Genomic DNA, 21,723 nt, shown 5'->3' with positions numbered 1-21,723 from the left:
GAATTTGTATTCGTATCATATCAGTATGACAATATTCATTCATTTATAAAGTCCACAAAAAGTTAACTTAACCTTTACATGTTGCTTATTGAGACATTGCGCAACTCGAGGACTTTTCTTATGGATAAAATGATGTACTAAATCGTAAACATAGCAAATAAGTGCTTGGTCAGAAAAAAATAGAAAAGTTAAGAAAATCATTGGTATTAATTTATTAGTTGACCAATTAAAGGCAGGCGACATGTAACAATATAGCTATTTTTTTAAAATAGTTTAGAGATCAATAGAGATCGATAGCTATGCTTTTACTTCAGTCCTTATTTTCTATCCCTGAGTTTTTAGGCAGCAGTGTTATGTACGAAAATCTCAAATAATTTGAATGGGCTGCTTAGAAAATCTACGTAAGTGCCCGCATATACCAAGTCTGAATATAAGGAACGTTCTGTAGCACTTATTCAATTCAATTCAATTTTGTTTGTATAGCACATGTAATAATGCACATTGTCTCAAAGCAGCTTTACAGAAATTTTTTTAAAGTTTAAAATAAAACTTAGATTTATCCCTAATGAACAAGCCTTAGGCCTTGGTGGCAAGGAAAAACTCCCTGAGACAATATGATGAAGAAACCTTGAGAGGAATCAGACTCAAAGGTGAACCCATCCTCACTGGGGTGACACCAGAGAGTGTGATTATAAATATTTCTACAACTGTATATAGCCAAGTGGAGTTGTGTAACGTCTGCGTATCCTACACAGGGTCTATCCCAGGGAACTTGGGACACAAAGTGGGGGACACCCTGGACAGGGTGTTAACCCATCACAGTGCACAATTGCACACGCATACACCCTTTTACACACTACAAACAATTTAGAAATGGCAATGTGCCTATAATGCATGTCTTTAGACTGGGCGAGGAAACCGGAGCTCCCCGAGGAAACACCCAAAGCACAGGGAGAACATGCACACATCATGCCACCATGTCCCTGACCTTAAAACAAGTAAAATTACTTCATTAGTCTGATTTTCTTATGGCTTATGTGTCATTGTTGATACCTGTGATCTAGAGTTATGGCCATGCCCTCTGTCATCTGGTTACTGAGCTCTGTAAATGATGTCTTCTGTTTCATTAGCTTAATCTCTACAGCTGCATCCACTTATTTTAGACGCCTTCTCCGTACCCACCTGTTCCTCAAGGCAACGGACTCTCTGGCGGTGGGCTTTCTCTCGAGTTTCCAGTGCTCGCTCTGCCTGCTGCTGGGCACCACGCAGACGTCCTGTCTCCAGCTCTAGCTCCTGTCTGTGGCGAGTTGTTACCTCCAGGAGGCGCTGCGCATGAGCCTGCTCCATATGAGAAAGCTGGGACTACACACACACACACACACACACACACTATCACATTTTGCTAAAGAGACCTGGAGGCTAACCAGTAAAGGATGCTTAGAGAGTGGAATTTTGATGGAGTATATTTCTCACAGCTTGGGTTTCAGTGGAACGGAGGTTCAGGTGACTGGATACTGATTTATCCACTAAATTATCCACAACTATTTGAATTTATCTCTCTTTTTCACTTGCTCCATGTCTATCTGTCTTTCTCTCACTCATGTTTTATCTCTGCCTTTGCCTCTTCTTCTCTCTAACCTTTAGCGTGTTGGTTTCTGCTTGCGTCTCGCTCAGTTCCCGTTCCAGACTGCACACTGTCTGCTCCAGCTGCTCCTTCTGATGACCAACACACACCGCCTGCTCTTCCCGTCTCCGACGCTCCTGCTCTACCTGATACATACACATGCCCATGCATAGAAACACACATGAAGATTTCATGTTTAGGATTGATGTCCAGTTACATGCTGTTGTTTTTAGAGTATTATTGAGTCTTAGCTTTATAATTCAGAGACATGTATGATCATTTCACTTAAAACCGGATACACGGTGTTAACGATTCAATCCAGGATTTTGCGATTTTGCATAAAATCGAAATTTTTCAAAATAAAATCGTTTATTTTGCATAATTTTCAACATTAAAACAGATTTTCTGCAGATTTGAGCCAATCTGTGGCATATGATGTCATCACGACATGTATTTAGCCAAAGTCCTCTTCAATTCACGTGCACTGAACATGAGTACAGCTATCATAGAAAGTAATTACATGTATCTTCACTGGTAGTAGTTTAAAAGAAGAATCCTGTGCTTGCCGTTTCACCAATTCGAGTAATTTTCCACAAACAAAAAAGAACAAAACTCATAGCTGCATCTGAATCAAGCATTTTTCCTGCAACAATAAAAAACCCTCAATAAACAAAAAACAACAACAAAAAAAGCTAAATCCTGGACGGTCTGTCAGTGACATGTAGAAAATGCAGACAGATTAATCAGCTGGATTAATTACTCTATATTTTTGTATGTAGTTTGCTTTTCAGTTGGCAATCAGAGATTATGGACTACTGTAATTTGAAATGATCCCAAAGCAGAATCATTTCTTATAACATCGCATCCTGAAGTGTTTTATTCCTCTTATACAACAGTTTCCCAGCGGAATAATGTTTATACTTAATTACAGAATATCACAATGTTTATTATATACATTGCTTGTTTTATGACAGACATAAAATGATACACATACACTAAATTTAATTAAAAAATGAACATTATATTGTATCTCTCTGTTGTATACACACTGTATGCTCATGCTTAAGATTATAACCGGGAATATACCTTCTCGAGTGTGCGTTTCAGGGAGGACTTGTCTTTGCCGAGGCGAGCGAGCGTCTTCTCTAGCTGCGTCTTGTCCTCCTGCAGGCCTTGGAGCGAGCTCTGTAGGGTGTTCACCCTCTCCTCTAGCTCTCCTTTCTCCCTCCGCAGAAATGCACCACCATCCTGGGCCTCCTCTATCTCCTGTTCCCTTTGCCGCAGAGTCTGAGATTGATAAGGGTTAACAAAGTCACAGTGGGATTCTTGAGACATGGCAAGTGATGCAGAAGCTACAATTAGTTTAGAGGCATTTCTCATTGTAAATGTGTGTCTGTTACCTCCTGCAGGCTGTGTATGTGTTTGTCCAGTTCTGTGATTCTAAGCTCAGACTCATCCTGACTCCTTAGCAGGTTCTGCAGCTTGTCGTTCAGGACGTGGTTCTGTTTCTTAGTGTTTAGAAGAGCTTCTCGTACCTTATCCAGCTGCTCCTGTATTCGCAAAAAATATTGAGGCATTTTCTTTCCCATTCTCAATAATTCATTCCCTTCTACCTTTCCATCCAAACCCAGCATTTGTATCATTCCTTTTCTCCTTCTCAATAGTGCTAAAGAGTGTTAAGAACCACAGATAGTATTTTTTTCCCCCTTTTTATTGGCATGGTCTGACAGGTCACGAGCAAACTGGAGGAGATTTATACCAAGTGCAGTGTTTTTGTTTGCACAGCATCTTTAAAACTCTGTTTCAAATGAAAGCTTGAAAGCCCTCCAGAGATGCTGGGAGAGAAGTAATGACCCTGCTCCGGTGGTTTATAGCACAGCTATCCCACCACGCTGACGGCTCAGGGGAAGAAAAGAAGCCCTCAAAACTGGAAAAGTTATGGCATGATGGAGCAACTAACCTGGAGCCGTGGCCGTGGGAGTCAAACGATCGATTCAATCTAAAAGCTTCATTTAAGATTTAGGGCATATATTTTACATCAGGTCACAATCAGAGCCTTTGTGACTGTGTGGTCAAGCCCGAGTGAATTAGCATGTTCATTAGCTAAGGACAGGGAAACGCTAGACGCTATATAGAGCTATTAATTTTGATTCTACAGGGCGAGGTTGAGGGTGTAAGCTGATATTATAAACACATATTAGAAGGAGCACATTACTATAAACCTGTGATTAGCCTTGCAGCCAAACTACTGTCAGAGCTGCTGTTCGAGTAAATGAATCAGCACTAATCAGACTAATCATGTTCAAGAATTTAAAAGGGCTGTGTTACAACCTCATGCCATAATGATTTAAGGGAAAATAATGTAAAGTATTTCCAGAGAATCTAATGAATGATAATTCTTCCAACGAAGGTATTTCTCCTTACTGTGCATGAGCAAGAACATGGGCGTTTTCATACTTTTACTTATTTTTGTTAGTAATAGTAATAGAGCTGCACACTGTCACACATACAGTGATTATGAAGCTGCAAGTCTCCAGTCACTATACTATGAAGTCATCAGTAGACTTTCCTAGTACTGGTTGCCATAGTAATAAGATTTATCAGTGGGTTGTGCAACTCACATTCTATAACAGTTTTCTTAAGAAGAAGCATACGAGATGAAGGAGAAGTGTGTGCTGATAGTCACTGCATATTTGTAAGTCAATCCATATTTGTTTAATTAAAGTTAAACTTTTCTCAACTTTCTCATGTCGATGGAATTCCCACATATAATCTTTAACAATCGCTCTCACTGAAAATGAAGAGTCTCCAGTCATTTTGTGAACACAGCATAAATCTGTGGTAGCTTAGTGGTTAAGGTGTTGGACTCTTGAAGGTTGTGACTTCGAATCCCAGGTCCATTAAACTGCCACTGCTGGGCTAAATGACAGAAATGTAAATCTAACAAAATTGACTGACCTGTAGTGTCCTGCGATCATGCTCGCTGACAGAGAGAGCACTCTGAAGCTGAGCGGCATGCTCCTGTGCAACTCCTGTGCTGCTGTTACTCTCACTCAGAGCTGATGTCAGGTTTTGCAGCTTCTCATGCAGCTGAGCCTCCTGAAGCTCAGCACGGGCGAGAGCCGTCGCTGCTCTCTCACTCTCCACCTGTAACATAGCCAAGAGAACTTTATAGTCTCATTCAAAGCATGCTGGCTCACGCCTTTTACCTGATGTGAATATAATATCTGAACAGAGCAATTAGCACATTAGATGCTGAATTGCCAGAACCCTGAAGGCAGCTTCTACATCACAACTAGGTAAATAATCATATAAGATCAATGACAGGTTCACGTAATGTGCCATCTAATAACAGGGTGTCAGAAAGTGTTTTATTTTTTTATTTTATACCACAAGAATTTACCAATAAAAACGATTTAAACAGTACAGAGTTATAACGTCTAACAGCTGTATGCAAAGTCTGCAAATTACGTTACTATGTTTATGTTAAACAGCCAGTCCCTCTCAGTCCCCTCAGTCCCCTTTAAATTTCATATGAAAATGGCGGCAGACTTAGGCTCTTCCCTGTCTTTCAGCATGTTCTTCAATCCGCAGACCGTGGCGTCACAGAGCGAGGATCAGAGGACAAGTGTATGTGTGTGTGTGATCAGGAAGACTCATATTTGGCTTGTTCAGTACGTTATACACATCTATGCAATACAGTGGAATGCTGCAATAAGTTAACCATCCTACCCTGTTAGTCAAACCTTTATTTTTGTTTGTTTGTTTATTTATTTATTTATTTATTTATTACTATTATACCCACATTGGGGGCTGAGCCCCCCTTAAATGAAAATTCTAGAATTGTCCCTGGACATCACGTCAATAGATACTAATAAACCGTTAAATAGCAAAGTAAAAAAGAAATTAGTCTACAGTATTTCACACCTCACAAGGAATAGTCAATTTTATTACAGTTACTTTTCTCAAAAAAGACATTCTTGATGACTTATGCAGCAAAATGCAATCTCCGGAGGACGCAGCATCCAAAATGAGACGCAGAGAATATAGAAACAATGTATATGTGATTGATTATCCAATCAAAGGACGGGAAATTGCTGACGTAATCGTATGCCTTCTAGATGCCCCCAGTGACGCCAACTCGAAATCTGATTGATTAATGTAACAATTTCACTGCCACATTTTAAGCTACGGTCGCCTGCCCTATTGATTCTGAAGGCCTTACGGCAAATTTCTTTCACCCTGGCAACACATGATGTCAGCCACTGGCTGAAATATGATTGGATAAATACTCTTATCATAAATATACACTACTGGAAGCAGCACAACCGAGAGAAAAGCTATGAAATGTAGAGAAGAGACTATTAGGAATAATTTAATACACATTTATGAAAAATATATTAAATATATTAAAATGCAAGTCAGTGATTCAGATCAGTGCTGTTTAGGCCAGCAGAGAAGGCCTTGAGCCCTGACGGCCCACCACTCTAAAAATATACATATATATATGATATATTTTATAATATATATATATATATATATATTTTATAATTGATAAAATAGACACAACATAAACAGGTTAATCTATTCTCTGTATAATTTGTTATTATAGAAATGTTAACAGAAGTGCATTATAATATAAACCTTCTAGCTGGAAACCCTAACCCTTTCCTTGATCAATGCTTGATACACGGCTGCATCAAGTATTTGCCAGTAATTGAGTTCTATCTGTATACATTACAATAAATGCCTCATTGTAACATTCACCTTGAGCAGAGCCGTGTGCTGCTCGCTCTCCCCCAGTTCCCTCCTCAGACTGGTCACTCTCTCTAGCAGGGCGGCACGCTCGGCCTCCAGCTCTCCAGTATGTAGCCGTGAGCGTTGCAGCTCCCCTTCTAGAGCACGATGGTTGATCTCAAACTTGGATGCTCGTTCCTCTGCGGCCTTACAAGCCTCTTTCAGCTTCCTGCACTCCTCAACCAGACTTGCCTCAGACACCTCGGCCCGCTCCAGCTTCTCCTGTACACACACAATATGTTTTACACTGAGTCGTGATACCTCTATAAATAGATTTAATAGATTTTATTAAGGGAAATAGAGTGATAGGTAGGTTTGGTCTTGGTGGATTAGATCTGCTATGGAGCTGCTTAGCAAGTAGGAAGTCTTTCTCTCTTAGACATGCCCGGATGTAAGAGAACCTGCTAAGGATAGGTAAAGTGAAAGGAGCTCCTCCCTTTTGAAGATCTCTGTGGGGGTGCTGGGAAAGAGGAGTTTAGTATTAGATAAGATCTTAGTGTACGGAAAAGCAAATTATAGCCAATTGGCTGCTGCACTGGCATTGAGGGAACCAATTACATTTACGGCATTTGGCAGTCACCCTTATCCAGAATAACTTACTTTTATCTCATTTACACAGCTGAACAACTGAGGGCTAAGGGCCTTGCTCAGGGGCCCTGTAGTGGCAGTTTGGTGGTCCTGGGATTTGAGCTCACAACCTTCTAATCAGCAGTCCAGCATTGTCCAACATTGATACTCTTTATATAGAATGTGCTGCAGTTAAGTTGCATGAGACCGGGGTGGCTTTTGTTTGTGCTTACACAGAATACATGAATGAAAAAGCCAGACATTTGCAAAATGTTACAAAATCAGGGTTAAATTATTACACAGCGTGTTCATATTCCAGTCAGTCCCGTTGATTATAGCAACTTCTTGATCCTATTCTGAATATTGAGAATGTGTTTGAGTAGCAGAGTGATACCTGTAGAGCTTTGGTTCCTGCTTCAGCTGATTGGAGGCTACTCTTCAGCCTGGACAGCTCCTCTCCCATGATCCTCCTCTCTCTGTCTCTACACTGCACTGCATCCTCCTGTAGTGCGAGTGAGGCCTGAGCTAGCTCTAAACGTTCTGCCAAATCACGTTTCACTAAATACACACACACACACACACACACACAGTAGCATTTTCAAGGATATCTGAAAGTAATGTTTTGATATTAGTCATGACAGTTTGATGTTCTGTGGTACTGGAAGACAGAAGTCATACCCTGCTCCAGCTCTTTTAGTGTACGCTTTATCTGCTGGACTCGTGCATTGCTCTTCTCCTGACCAGCCTGTAGATCTGTTACTTGCCTGCTCAGATTCAGCACCTGAGACTGGGCCTCCTCCTGCAAGAGAGAGATGCGATTTCAGCTTACAGTACAATACAATACAATACAGTACAGTACAGTACAAACTAGACATTTTAAGTCTAAATTTATTTATTACAGCCAATGCATTATTGCCTACATAAAGTATAAAAGAGCATAGGAAATGGAAGTTCTGTTTTAGTACATAGGAAAAATTTCTGTCTGTATTCAGTATAAAGCAGACATTTAAGTCTAGAGCAAGTAATAAGGAACAATTTCCTTTGCATAAATTGAGTAGGAAACATACCGTGCTAAACGGATTAATAAATAAAATGCAATTTTTATAAAGGGTGTAATTCATTTGCCTGCTTGTCAGTGTACCTGGGCTCCCAGTCACATATGCATGGGAAACACTGCTTACAGTGTCCTGAGGTATTTTATGGTTATATTAAAGTGTCGTGTATGTGTGTGTGTGTGTGTTGTGTGTGTGTGTGTACGCATGTGCCCTACCCTCTCTCTCTGGGTGTCCCTGAACTCCTGCTGGAAGTTGCGCAGTGCCGCTTGCACAGAGTCTAGATCCAGCTCTCCGTCTTCTCCAGCAGATCGAGTTGGAGAAGAGCTAGACATACGATCACCTCCTAAACACAAATAAACAGACAACCTAATCTTAGATGCACATACAAATCTATTAAAATGTTTAAAACCTTTTATTTTCTTATAACATATAAAAAAATCACAAAACCATTCAGCTTTCACATCATTTTACAAATAATGTAGATTACTGCTAATATTTGCTCTGTGTAAGTATAAAATGAAATGCCCAATAATATCATTGAAATACGAAGTAACTGAAACATAAATAAAAGTCTTGAGCATAAAGACCAACAAGTTCCTAATTGTATATTTTTTAGAATATTTTTTGTTATTTTTGCACAAGCTGTATCTGTATGTTTGTATTTTTTATTTCTAACGAAACTACTTTTTGATTGTGCTGAACCTTTAAAAGGAGAGTGAGTTCTCCACGGTGACGGGTTCCTGCCTCTTGGTCTCGGGGTGGGTGACCTCACCCTGTGTCCAATGCCCAGAGTGAGTCTAAGGGCAGATGTTAGACCGCTCAGCTTGCGCTCCAGATCAGTGCGTGCAGCATCAGTTTTTGCCAGCTGCTCCTCCAGACCCTGAACTCGTCCCTGTGCTAGGCTCAACTCCACATTCAGCTCTCTAAGCTGCACCTGCTCCTCCTGTAGCGCCCTCTCTAAGCAGATGATCTTTTCCTGCTGGCTCTGCTGGTTCTGCTGATTGCTGACTTCCCGCTGACGCTGGGTATCCCTCTCGACACGCTGCGCCTCCTCCAGCTCGGACACACGCCGCTGCAGGCCTGCCACCTGTACACATGCAAATAACATGCCAACACACATGTACACATATACAAAAAATTATACTAATAATACTAATTAGATGTGTAGAGTGTGTTTGTGTTAATGTCGGCCTCACCTCCTTCAATGCTGCCTCTCTTCCTGCATCGCTCTCCAGGACTCTCTGTTTGAGGGCAAAGTTGTCTCTTCTGCTCTCCTCCTCTTTCTGCTCCTCCTGAGCTAGACGAGCCTGGACTTCACTCAGCTCTTGACTCCGCTGGGTACACTCTGCCTCTAGAGTTTTTACCTGCACACACACACACACACATACACACACACGGGTAGGCAAGGTAAGCAGGCTCCTACTGGCTAATATCTAAGTGACAAATCCAATATGTTGCAGTGTCCAGTGACTTTTCACTGGCTAGATATACACCTGACCATTACACCCATATGTTTTTTTTCACATCCCTTTCCAGTTTTAGTTCCCTGTGCTGTTATGATAACCTCCACTCTTCTGGGAAGGCTTTCCGGTACATTTTGGAGCATTAGAGAGATCAGGCACTGATTTCAGGTGAGAAGGCTTGGATTGTAGTCAGTGTTCCAGTTCATCCCAACTCAAGGCTCATGTGTAGGACACTGGAGTTCCTCCCCATCCTTGTCAAACTATGTCTTCAAGGACCTCAGTTTGTGCACAGGAGCAACGTCACCCTATAGTACCACTTAAGAGAAATTGTTCCGCTACAGCATACAAATACATCCAATACAATTGTGGGCTTGAAATCTTTTGGGAACAGTTTAGAGAATGCCCACATACTGTATGGGTGTGATGGTCAGGTATCTAAAAAACTTTTGGCCGTATAGTTTATGCAGGTGCAATAACCTTGCGGCGTAATTCTTGCAGTTCTCTGCGAGCATGCAGGTGCGATTTCTCCAGATCACGCAGGCTGGACCTCAGTTTCAATGCCTCCTGCTGAAGGGAGGACTTACACTCCTCTAGAACCACTAGTCTCTGCTCCCTCTCCTCCAGAGATCTCTTCAGACTGAATGAGACAGTGATTAACATAATCATCCCAAATAGCAAACTTGACAATCAGCCTTAATATATGTGCAGCATATTAAACTACAATTTTTTTTCTTTGCCTTCTTCTCATTCACATACTATCATATTAGTCTCAGCAATACTTCTATCATCTTTCGGGTTTTAGTAACATCTTACACAGCAAACAGCAAAAAAGCGCTTTCCTATAAAAGCAATAATCTAAATACAGCTGAAAAACTCCTGTCCTGTGAACTCTACATGTGAAGTGAGGCACACTGCAGGTAAATTTAACCATCTGAAATAAATACACAGAAATCCAAGTTTCCACATTTAAATATTGACAGAATTCCCCAACTTTGCATACAGCTGTTCGTTAAGTGCGATGCCGTATATTTGTAAATGAACTCCTACCCTGCTTAAGACTTCAGTCTCAGTCTGTTGCCTCTTTCATTTAAGTAATTGAAATCCTGACATGAAGTTTTGACCTAAAAACCTCTAGCTGGCCAAAACTATGACAAGCATCAATCAGAAAAGCAGAACCAGAACCAGAAATAAAAAGCTAAGATTGACATTTAGATCTAATGTCTTTATTTAATGTCAGCTCGGGGCTACTGAACTATTAATGTTCATGTGGGTCAGGATGAGGTTGAGTTTTGAGGCTGCACACAAAGCACATCATTTGTAGCCGCTTGATAATGATAAAGGATGATGTTTGATAATAATTATCTTCCCAGTGGTCTGAGAAAACGTTAACCTTTTGAACATCCGAGTGAACTTGAAATGTTCTGGACAGAGAATTTGGATGCTAGTAAAACCCCTTTACCAAAAACACTGGGATTCATGAATTGAGTCTAATCTATTTTGAATGTATACAGTAACAGGATATCTCATGTAGTCCTTTTCTTCCACATACTTATTGTCTATTCTTGCATACTACATATAAAATAATCACCCACCCTTCAAATACCTGCATGTTGTAACAGCAGAGACTGGGACTTAATCAAATTAAGGCCAGATGTTTACATCATGTTTACAACATTGGTTTAATTCAACTTTATTTCCATAAAAGGTCGTTAAGAGACAGATGTTTTTTAGCTTATATTTCCTCTATCTAGATTTTCAGTGGGTCAAATGTTTACATAGATTTTGTCTTATAGTATTAGGTAGCTTTGCCTATTTAATTACCTATCTTGAATCAGACACTTGAGGCAGCCTTCTACAAGCTTCTTGTGATACTTATTTGCTAATATTTGCACATTTCTCTTGACAGAACTTCTGTAACTTCAGTAACTGTGGGCCTTCTTGCTCTCATACACAGCTTTTCTGTGGGATTCAGGTCAGGGCTTTGTGATACAGAAAATTCCTCATGTGTAACAAAGAAATCAAACTCAATAAATAGCTGATGTTTTAAGCATAATTGGTCATTTTTCATAGAAAGTATTTTCCATGACTGCGAAACCAGCTGGCACATTAGCCGTAGTAATGCGCTTCACACGTCATGTTTCTTTATTTAATAAGAGCTTCATTTATTCCTTCATAATTTCATTACTGAATTTGTATTTCCTTTAAAACCTTAGTTTTTTGAAGGTTCTGTGGTTTAACCCTTGAACAGCAGTTTTAAGTCATAGTTAAAGGCACAAATAAATAAACTACAGCTTTAGTAAGTGAAATATTAATGTCAGACATACTATGAATACATATTGCAGCCTCATGATGTCATGTCTGGTGCTACGTCTCCTCATGTATGTACATCTGTATATGTGTGAAGAGAATGAATGGGATGATTTCTATTAATAGACACACCCGTGTGGTTTTAACCTTGGTGCAAATGCCTGCATAGTGGGATGGGCTTTATGTATAGGCTGGTGTGAATGCAAGCATGTTCGTGTGCTGGTGTGTGATAAACCTGTTATTGTCACTCTCAGCTCTTTTGACAGCAGACCGGAGTTCCTGGTTGGAGGCATGGATGGCCTCCCTCTCTCGGCTCTCATCTCCCAGAGCTCTCTTCAGCTCCAGACTCTCTCTACGCTGGGTGTCTCTCTCCTGAACACACTCACGAAGCTGTCGATGAGCCTCGATCAGCTCCCTCCTTCCGGCATCTCGGCTTTCCTCTACCTCAGCCAGGTCCCTCCGCAATCGCTCCACCTGCGGAGAAAAGAAAATGAGAGAAAAACAATACTGCGGTGTTCTAAAGCTGCTCATTCTGTATATAATCGCACTTTCCGGTGGCACCCAGATAAAGATGTGTTCACTTTTGAGTCTGGTTCCTGTCAAGGTTTTTCCCTAATACCGTCGCAGGGAGTTCTTCCCGGAGAGTCCCCTCTAGCTTGCTCATTAGGAATAATGCCTATTTATAAAACTGAAATTTATATCCTGAATTTATATATATTTTATATATTTCTATAAAGCTGCTTTCAGACCATGTCCAATGTTAAAAGTGCTAGACAAACAAAATTGAACTGAATTGAACTGAATTATTCCCACAGGCATTGAAGTCCATTGTGTTCCAGTCAGCAGTTAGAAGTTAATTCCAGTGCCTGACCATATACAGAAGGTACAGTATACAGTAAGTGTGTACACATATGAGGATTATTGTTGTCATATTATATTACAGCTCACAGTAAAGGTGAAGATTCCTGACAGCTGTATTCCATACGTGGCATAGGCGGTGGGTGTGCGAGGACGGCTTTGTTCCACTTTCCATGGTTTGAATGAAATGGAAACACAGTCTATTAGTAAAATTCCACTGCACTGTCCCATTCAGTTCTCAATGCATGTGAGCAACGCACTCCTCCAAGCGGGTCCACTACAGTTCGCAAAGCTATATGGCATCGAAAATAGTTTTAGAATGTATGAGAAATAAATCAGAGGTACACATGGGCTCTGTTACACACTTGCATTAGACTCGCTCAAGTTGTGGCTCTTGGTCCCTGAACTGTGTGACCTACATTCAGGTAATGGTTTGGCAGCTGCTCTTTGCTTTATGGTGCAGATTTCTGGGGCTCAGTAACCAAAGTGCAACCACAAAGAGAAAACGAGAAACACAAGAAAATGAGAGAAAAAAAGAGAACAGGAGAGAGAGTGAGACAGAAAACCATTCCAACCATTGCCGATTTCAGCAGCATGATGGGAAACATCAGCCCTTTGTGAGTGAGAATGAGAGTGTGTGTGTGTGTTTTGGGGAGGATTTGTGTTAACAGGGCCACACAAGAAGGTTTCTGCTCATAAATCCTAATGTGAGAAAAACAATGCCGTACCACTCTGGCCCAGGGAGTCTGTGTTTAGTTCATTGATTCGGGAGGTGAATGGTGTAATGTTTGTATATATATATATATATATATATATATATGTATGTACTGCAATGTGTGTGTGTGTGTGTGTGTTAGAGAGAGACAGAGAGAGAGAGAAAGAGAATACATTGGAGGGGAGGGAATAGCTTAAAGGGGTCAGGGTGAATATGGCTAGTACTTTGCGAGGAGAAAATAAACTTTCTGACACACGGGAATTTATGAAGACGGCTAAATCCATCGCTAAGGCAGGCTTCGTCTCCTTTCTCTCTCCTCCCGACCACCACACACTCTCTCACTGCTGGCAGTTAGTCAACATCTGACCTGGCAAGTAAGAGGAGGATCAGTAAAAATAATCAAATACAAGGAGAGAAAGGCACGGGGCCACCAGGGCCAAGAGAAAGATCACACATACACACACATACACACACTTGAAGGAAGACTTAAACAGAAGAAATCCACATAGTTTATGGCTATAACCAGAGTTAACAAGCTTGCCATAGCCACTGCACCGAAATCGGCTCTTCTTCTGTGGTCAGAAAGATTTTTACTTTAGAGTAATAAGACATATTGCGATGCTGACTCACATAAACAGAAATGGTGTTTAACAGACCAACCAGTGGCATTCTAGGCATATTTAACAGCAGTTTAGCAAAGCCAACATCAACAGCGTGCAGTGGTAAACGCTTCTCCACAGCACTGGTACTAATTGGTCTAAACTGGGCTCCCACAGGCCTCTTGCTGCCTTCTGGGCCTGTTTCCCCCTTCCAGTGCAAATAAATCGGCCTCCCAAGATGCAAAATATTTGCTTTCCTGGCCATCGCAGGTTTTTTCCATGCTAATGACAATACAATTGAATTAATGAAGCAATCTGATGATCTGACAATTCAAGAGTGCTGGTCTCACCTCCTGTTGAGCCTCATGCCTGTGCAGAGACACTTCTCTGATCTGCTCATTCAGCCTCTTCTCCGAGATCTCTCGAGAGCTGAGAGACTCCTCAAAACGTGAACGAAGCTGCTGCAGCTCGCTCTGCAGACCTGCCATTGTGTCCTACAGGGAACAAAGCATTTAGTATGTTAACCTACTGTAAAAATAGAATTGATGCCAAAAATTTGCTTTGCATTTACTTTATCCTGTTCCTGTTTGCTTAGGAAGTCCCGGTGTATGCGCTCCACCTCCAACGTGCCAGCTTCCAGGTCCTGCTGCAGCATGAGAATACGTTCGGCGAGAGCTGCTTTTTCTGCCTCTTTCTCAGACAGCGCCTGAATAAAATGACAACAACAGCACGATTGTCCTGAATGTAAATAACAATCCAAATATATCCTGATTAAAAGTAAATAAATCAGTAGTATCTGCTGACATATACACTAACACACACCTGTTGTTTGTGGCACTCGGCCTGTAACAGGCTGTCTGTGCAGTGCTGCTGCAGTTTGGCCAGCTGCTCCTGCAGCTGCTGCAGTTCTCGGCGACTGCGCAGACGAAGCTCTTCATACTCCGCACGCAACTGCTCCTCAGCCTGCTCCTTCTGTGCAGTCAAGTTCAGGCGTATACATTCCTGATGCAGGGCAGATGCACAGGGTAAAGATACAGTCTGAATGAAACCTCCAACTGTAACCTCCAGCATGGTTAGAAAGCTACACTGTTCCCTAATTTAGAGGTCTAAGAGCTCTAATCCAGATAAGAAAAAGTCTTTAATATGTTATTCATGTTGTTGTATAGTGTAGTGCAGTCTTGCATTTCTCAGCACCAGAGTTTTTGCTATATGTAATTTTGTATAGTTGTTACACTGATGATAGTTATGATAGCTATAGTGCACAGCCAACACTTCTCAGGAGTTTAACCTGGTCATAAGCCAGCTTTTCATTTTTCATTGTCATAAAAGTGTTTTCCTCGTCCATTTTTGGTAGCATGAATCAAGAGGTTGTGAATTTGATGAGCAACAAAACGTGCACAAGGACACAGCCTGTATATCAACCATTGTTGTTAAACAGAATATACTGTGAATACACACACAAACACACACACACACACACACACAGAGCTAAAACATTTGGGGGGGGGGCTATAGGACCTCAAAGCAGAATTGTGGGAATCCACCAAAGATTCTGTTTATACTTTACAGAAAACAGATTGTAGGCAAGTGTGCTGTGTCTTTACAGTCTCAAAAGAAGAGAGGTTACACAGGGAGCTAGCTAGGAAACATTCCTCTGGTATTTTTTTTCCTTTTTTATAAAGTCAGCGCATGTAACTTTTTTAAACAATTATTTATCCTGCTACAACCTGTGAATTTATTTACTTTAATTACTTTAATTTGTGAAGTCCTACTTGCATTTTCTAATGTCTGCTACTTTCTAAGTTTCTTTGCTAGATTCTAAAGCTAGCAAAGACTGGGGAAAAAATTAAATAGCCCCACCAAAACTGTGGCCTTAAAATATAGTAAACTTAGCAAAATTAGCAAACTATCTGTCTGGAAAGATCCTGCTTCATTTTGTCTGTTCAAAACAAACACTCCATTTAAATATGTTAACACTGAGATACACTATATTGCCAAAAGTATTCGCTCACCTGCCTTGACTCGCATATGAACTCAAGTGACATCCCATTCCTAATCCATAGGGTTCAATATGACGTCGGTCCACCCTTTGCAGCTATAACAGCTTCAACTCTTCTGGGAAGGCTGTCCACAAGGTTTAGGAGTGTGTTTATGGGAATTGTTGACCATTCTTCCAGAAGCGCATTTGTGAGGTCACACACTGATGTTGGACTAGAAGGCCTGGCTCTCAGTCTCCGCTCTAATTCATCCCAAAGGTGTTCTATCGGGTTGAGGTCAGGACTCTGTGCAGGCCAGTCAAGTTCCTCCACACCAGACTCTGTCATCCATGTCTTTATGGACCTTGCTTTGTGCACTGGTGCACAGTCATGTTGGAAGAGGAAGGGGCCAGCTCCAAACTGTTCCCACAAAGTTGGGAGCATGGAATTGTCCAAAATGTCTTGGTATGCTGAAGCATTCAGAGTTCCTTTCACTGGAACTAAGGGGCCAAGCCCAGCTCCTGAAAAACAACCCCACACCATAATCCCCCCTCCACCAAACTTTACACTTGGCACAATGCAGTCAGACAAGTACCGTTCTCCTGGCAACCACCAAACCCAGACTCGTCCATCAGATTGCCAGATGGAGAAGCGCGATTCGTCACTCCAGAGAACGCGTCTCCACTGCTCTAGAGTCCAGTGGTGGCGTGCTTTACACCACTGCATCCGACGCTTTGCATTGCACTTGGTGATGTATGGCTTGGATGCAGCTGCTCGGTCATGGAAACCCATTCCATGAAGCTCTCGCACTGTTCTTGAGCTAATCTGAAGGCCACATGAAGTTTGGAGGTCTGTAGCGATTGACTCTGCAGAAAGTTGGCGACCTCTTCGCACTATGCGCCTCAGCATCCGCTGACCCCGTTCCGTCAGTTTACGTGGCCTACCACTTCGTGGCTGAGTTGCTGTCGTTCCCAAACACTTCCACGTTCTTATAATACAGCTGACAGTTGACTGTGGAATATTTAGGAGCGAGGAAATTTCACGACTGGATTTGTTGCACAGGTAGCATCCTATCACAGTTCCACGCTGGAATTCACTGAGCTCCTGAGAGCGACCCATTCTTTCACAAATGTTTGTAAAAACAGTCTGCATGCCTAGGTGTTTGATTTTATACACCTGTGGCCATGGAAGTGATTGGAACACCTGATTCTGATTATTTGGATGGGTGAGCGAATACTTTTGGCAATATAGTGTATACTGTAGCATGGCATGTGGAAAGGCACAGCACATTTTTTAATTCTGTAAAATGTGCCTAAGAACAGTACTAAAAATGGATTATGGGGATTATGCTAAAGCAGGTAATATTAACCCAGTGGAATTAGGAGTCATATATTTCACTGGATATAAAAGTGGAACCTTGTCCTTGCGCTCAAATTCCAGTTGTTCCTGATGCGTGTGTTGAGCAGCGGCGAGGCTACGCTGAGCATTTCTCTCAGCCTGAACTTGCTTCAGCTCCATTGCCTGTCTCTCCTGAAGCGCCTGGGACACCTGCTGCTCCAGTTCACTTTGGACACGAGACACCTCACCTGTGCACAATGTCACTCATAAAATCTATGTTGCTCAGTTCCAGCTCGGTGGGAACACATGAAATCATAATATTCACTTGAATTATCTTTATGCAATACACAGTGACAGTGCTGACATGTAAATAGTGTATAATGTGGACTCTCTCTGTGAGAGGATTGTGCTGAACTCCAGAGAAGAGAGTGGCTGACCCTTTAGGCCAGCTGTTTCTCAGCTCCGGCAAATGAAATATATCTCTGGAATAGCTGAAATATGGGCCCCGCGTGGGCTGTATTCTGGGGGCCTTAGGCTCCCGGAGAGATACTCACATGTCAGAGCCTCATTAGCCTGCTGGAGACTGCCTCTCTCCCCTTCTAACCGAGTCTGTTCAGCCTCCAGAGACGAGATCAGCTCCTGTCCATCAAACACAGCTGACTCCAGAGACTCCCTCTCAGCGCTGAGAGAGAGAGTGACAGAGAGTGAGAGAGAGTTTGAGAAAACTGATTGATGCTTTAAACTGAGAAAAGCTGGTAACTCTTAAGGATGTGTACATAGTGCTAGACATAGACATAAATAAACACACAAGACATAAATAAACCAGGTCAATTGACATCAAGTTATATATATATATATATATATATATATATATATATATATATATATATATATATATGTATATATATATATATATATATATATATATATATATATATATATATATATATATATATATATATATAAAGACTAATAGATGGCATAAAGACTGGACAAGTGAGCCAAGTGACAAAAACATTATGCTGATAAAAAAAATATATATATGGCTTTGCATTTATTTATTTCAGAATGACATAATGAACGAAAGGAAATTTGCTTTAATTTTGGATTGCAGATGATTTACATACCTCTGTCATTATGTTTTTTGCATTTGTTTAAAAATAAAAACACACTTTATTTAAGTCAGATAGACTATGCAAAACTCTGTCATTACAGTTTTAAAGTATCGGCATAAATATTCATAAACAACTGTGATTTACTTCACTTCACCACTGTGTGACTCAACTTACATTGTACTAAGTGTACCTTAGCTACATAGTCAGTCAGTCACCTTATGTTAGTGAAAATCAGCCAACCTCAGGTGTTATGTCAACCCTGACATGATTGTTGAAATTGACAAAACCAGCTAGTTGGAATAATCTGCATAAACATTCATCCATTTATACGAGTTCTCAGAAACAGCTTATGTAGGTGGCGTGAATATCAACCGATAAAGGTTTTGAAAGCAATTCCATGTCTCTGATTCATATTTGTTATTTGACTTAAAAATGTCACCTTTCTGATGTTCCTCCTACTTAATTCTGACAAGACAAAAGTACTTGAACTAGAACCTCATGCAGCCAGAAGTAAGCTTTCTGATTACATAGTAACCCTGGATGGCCTTTCTGTTTCATCATGTGCAGCAGTAAAAGACCTCGGCGTAATTATTGACTCTAGACATTCATATGAATCTTTTGTAGATAATATCACTAGGGTAGCTTTCTTTCATCTCGGAAATATACCCAACGTAAGAAATATTATGTCACTACACGATACATAAAAACAGTTCATGCTTTTGTAACCTCTAGGTTGATTTACTGTAATGCCTTACTGTCTGGATGTTCCAGTAGGTGTATAAACAAGCTCCAGTTAGCCCAGAATGAAGAGGTAAACACATCACCCCTGTCTTATCCATAATGAATTGGCTTCCCAGTAAAATGTCTAACTGATTATTAAATACTACTCTTGACCTATAAAATAAAGACATTAGAGAATATTTAGTCTATGATCAAATATGCAGGCTATTTGTTGGTACCTCGAATAGTGAAGGCTACAGCAGGGGGCTGAGATTTCTCTTACAAGCCCTGCAGTCTTTCAAATAGTGTCTGGGACTCAATGACACAGACTCAATGTTTCAAAGTCTAAGCTCAAAAAATATGTGTTTACTCAAGCCTTTTGGGAATTACTTTTCCTTAGGTAAAGGAGCAGAACTGTCAGGTTCATGGGCACAGAGTGTGTCGGTAAACTGGGATTTCTGTATGTTGCCATCTCCCTCACTCTCACGCATTCCTTCAGGTTTGTTGATGGTGAAGAAGCTGGCTGCTTTCTGTCCCTGGAAGTCTGTGTTACCTTCTAGCTCCCCCTTTTAGTTATGCTGTCATAGCTAGTCTTGTCTGAGTTCCAGCTATGCATGCTACTCCTGAGATACCACTGATGCAACCTCTTCTGTTCTCTGGACCTGCCCAGTCCATCCTGATGCCCTGTTTCTGGTTTGAGTTTGGCTCATCACTTGGAAACTGCTCGCTGCTACTGGTTCCACATGGTCAGCCTAAAGATATGTGAGATTATACTAGATAGTACTACATAGAAACCATAGATGGCTTTGGACTGAAATGAATACAAACAGTTTGTTATGATGACTTAGGCCTTGAATTGCTGTAAATGTTCTAGGACTGCACTTGTACTCAAATCTCCTTTGGTGATGATTGATACTTCAACAAAATAGTCTTCATATTAAAACTAGAATGAATTTACTGGATACACTTTTAATCATATAGTACACAGTTATAGAAGGGAATTTTCATATAAGCTGTCACCCAGATGAGGATGGGTTCCCTTTTGAGTCAGATTCCTCAGGGAATTTATTCTTGTCACCATCAACTCTGGCTTGCTCATTAGAGATAAATGTAAATATCCTATATCCTATATAAAATTTGAAGTATGAAAATATGAAGTTATATATTCTTTTAAAACTGTTTTGTGACAATGCCCATTGTTTAAAGCACTGTACAACTAAAATGGAATTGGACTGAAATTGAATTTTTAAAACTTTTAATTTATCAAATCCATTATTTCTTGGCCATCACAGTCCCCAGCATCACTGAAAACACGATGGACAACAGGTTGATAGTTCAAACAGTCGAAACACATTTGACCTCACCTCAGAGTTTGACTGATGAGGCTAACAGTCATTAGGAAGAGTTTAATGACTGAAAAGACCTATTGATTACTGCCCAAATCCTCACTAAAACACATAGGTGCTTAACATCGCTTGCCAGTCTCAGAATCCAACATAAATACCAACTTAGTCCACATTCACTTGCAAAAACCCACACAAACTAATACACAAACACACACACACACACATACACACAAGCATGATCGTGCACTCACTCACCGAAGAGCAGCCAGCTCTTGGGTGAGCGCCTTGGCTTTTCGCTGTTCTGTGGTGAGCTGGACAGTCAGCGTGGCCTTGTCTTTTGCCAGCTCCTCTCTCTCTCTGCCCATCCTCTGCAGTGAGGCAGTCTGGAGTTCAGCTTCTTTTCGATACACGCTCAGCTGCTCCAATGCTGCCTGCTTCTGCTTACTGGTCTACACACACACACACACACACACACAAATGTACATATTTGCTTAGATATAGAAACATGGAAATGCTTCCAGCATAAATCTGAATTTGATTTAATAATTCATTTCTTTCCCAGGTCACTTTAGCTTCAAATCAGACTACATGTTCTTCACTAGCAGGTAAAAATATTCACTACGATGTGATCGTTAATCAAATCACCACTGGAAGCCTTGGAATTTGTCAACGTGTCAATCAGTGTGGGCTGCTGGACTCGAGCTGTGAATGAGCACAGGAACTGAGCCAAACTGTTTACAGCGTGCAGCCAAACAGCAGGTTGTCCAAATATTTCCCCGAAACACGAGACTTTTCCCCACTGAGCGTGTAGTGAACCATTTGATATCAAGCAAGAGGAAAGTTTACATGATGTGCCAAGTTATCCACCTGAAATGTACAGCATTTAAGCGAAATGGGTGAAAGAAAATTTGAACAGCTTAAAGAGTGAGGTTTAAAACTGAGAAAAGACTTTTCTATATCAAAAATATCCAGAAATGTTTTGGGTCCCTCCTTGATCTGGTCGTAATCGTCAAATCAAGAAAACCTGCTTTAAATTCCTCACTGTCTTGCACATAACTTTCTGTCTAGAGCCACAAGTTCAGGCTGTTAATTTATTGCTCTTCTTACTAGTCTCCTCTCACTGAATATTACAAGTCTGTAATATCAATCTGTGCTCTCCTCCTCTTCTTCCTTCACACTTAACAGCCCTGATGCTCCAATTCCTAAGAGTTTCATAAAATACACACTTGGGCCAAGAGTCATA

At 40.9% G+C, this 21,723-nt stretch overlaps 1 protein-coding gene across 1 annotated transcript in view; it reads right to left on the bottom strand.

Moving 5' to 3' along the window:
- The window catches only part of crocc2 (ciliary rootlet coiled-coil, rootletin family member 2), a 57,386-nt gene that overhangs the window by 2,224 nt on the left and 33,439 nt on the right, over positions 1-21,723 (bottom strand). Inside the window, exons 18-36 of the mRNA XM_058401877.1 lie at positions 20,736-20,929; positions 17,854-17,981; positions 17,378-17,547; positions 14,808-14,987; positions 14,557-14,691; positions 14,336-14,479; positions 12,049-12,287; positions 9,984-10,143; positions 9,240-9,407; positions 8,746-9,130; positions 8,259-8,386; positions 7,667-7,787; positions 7,383-7,546; positions 6,392-6,643; positions 4,583-4,771; positions 3,025-3,174; positions 2,711-2,911; positions 1,639-1,770; positions 1,183-1,362 (exon numbers count right to left, since the gene is read on the bottom strand). Of these exons, the coding sequence (XP_058257860.1) occupies positions 1,183-1,362; positions 1,639-1,770; positions 2,711-2,911; positions 3,025-3,174; positions 4,583-4,771; positions 6,392-6,643; positions 7,383-7,546; positions 7,667-7,787; positions 8,259-8,386; positions 8,746-9,130; positions 9,240-9,407; positions 9,984-10,143; positions 12,049-12,287; positions 14,336-14,479; positions 14,557-14,691; positions 14,808-14,987; positions 17,378-17,547; positions 17,854-17,981; positions 20,736-20,929 (3,420 nt within the window). The remainder of the gene's footprint in view (positions 1-1,182; positions 1,363-1,638; positions 1,771-2,710; positions 2,912-3,024; positions 3,175-4,582; positions 4,772-6,391; positions 6,644-7,382; positions 7,547-7,666; positions 7,788-8,258; positions 8,387-8,745; positions 9,131-9,239; positions 9,408-9,983; positions 10,144-12,048; positions 12,288-14,335; positions 14,480-14,556; positions 14,692-14,807; positions 14,988-17,377; positions 17,548-17,853; positions 17,982-20,735; positions 20,930-21,723) is intronic.

Source organism: Hemibagrus wyckioides, linkage group LG11 (genome assembly GCF_019097595.1).
Source record: "Hemibagrus wyckioides isolate EC202008001 linkage group LG11, SWU_Hwy_1.0, whole genome shotgun sequence".
In the NCBI taxonomy this organism is placed as follows: domain Eukaryota; kingdom Metazoa; phylum Chordata; class Actinopteri; order Siluriformes; family Bagridae; genus Hemibagrus; species Hemibagrus wyckioides.
Note: the sequence above shows the minus strand (reverse complement) of the source record. Positions and strands in the feature narration are given on the sequence as shown.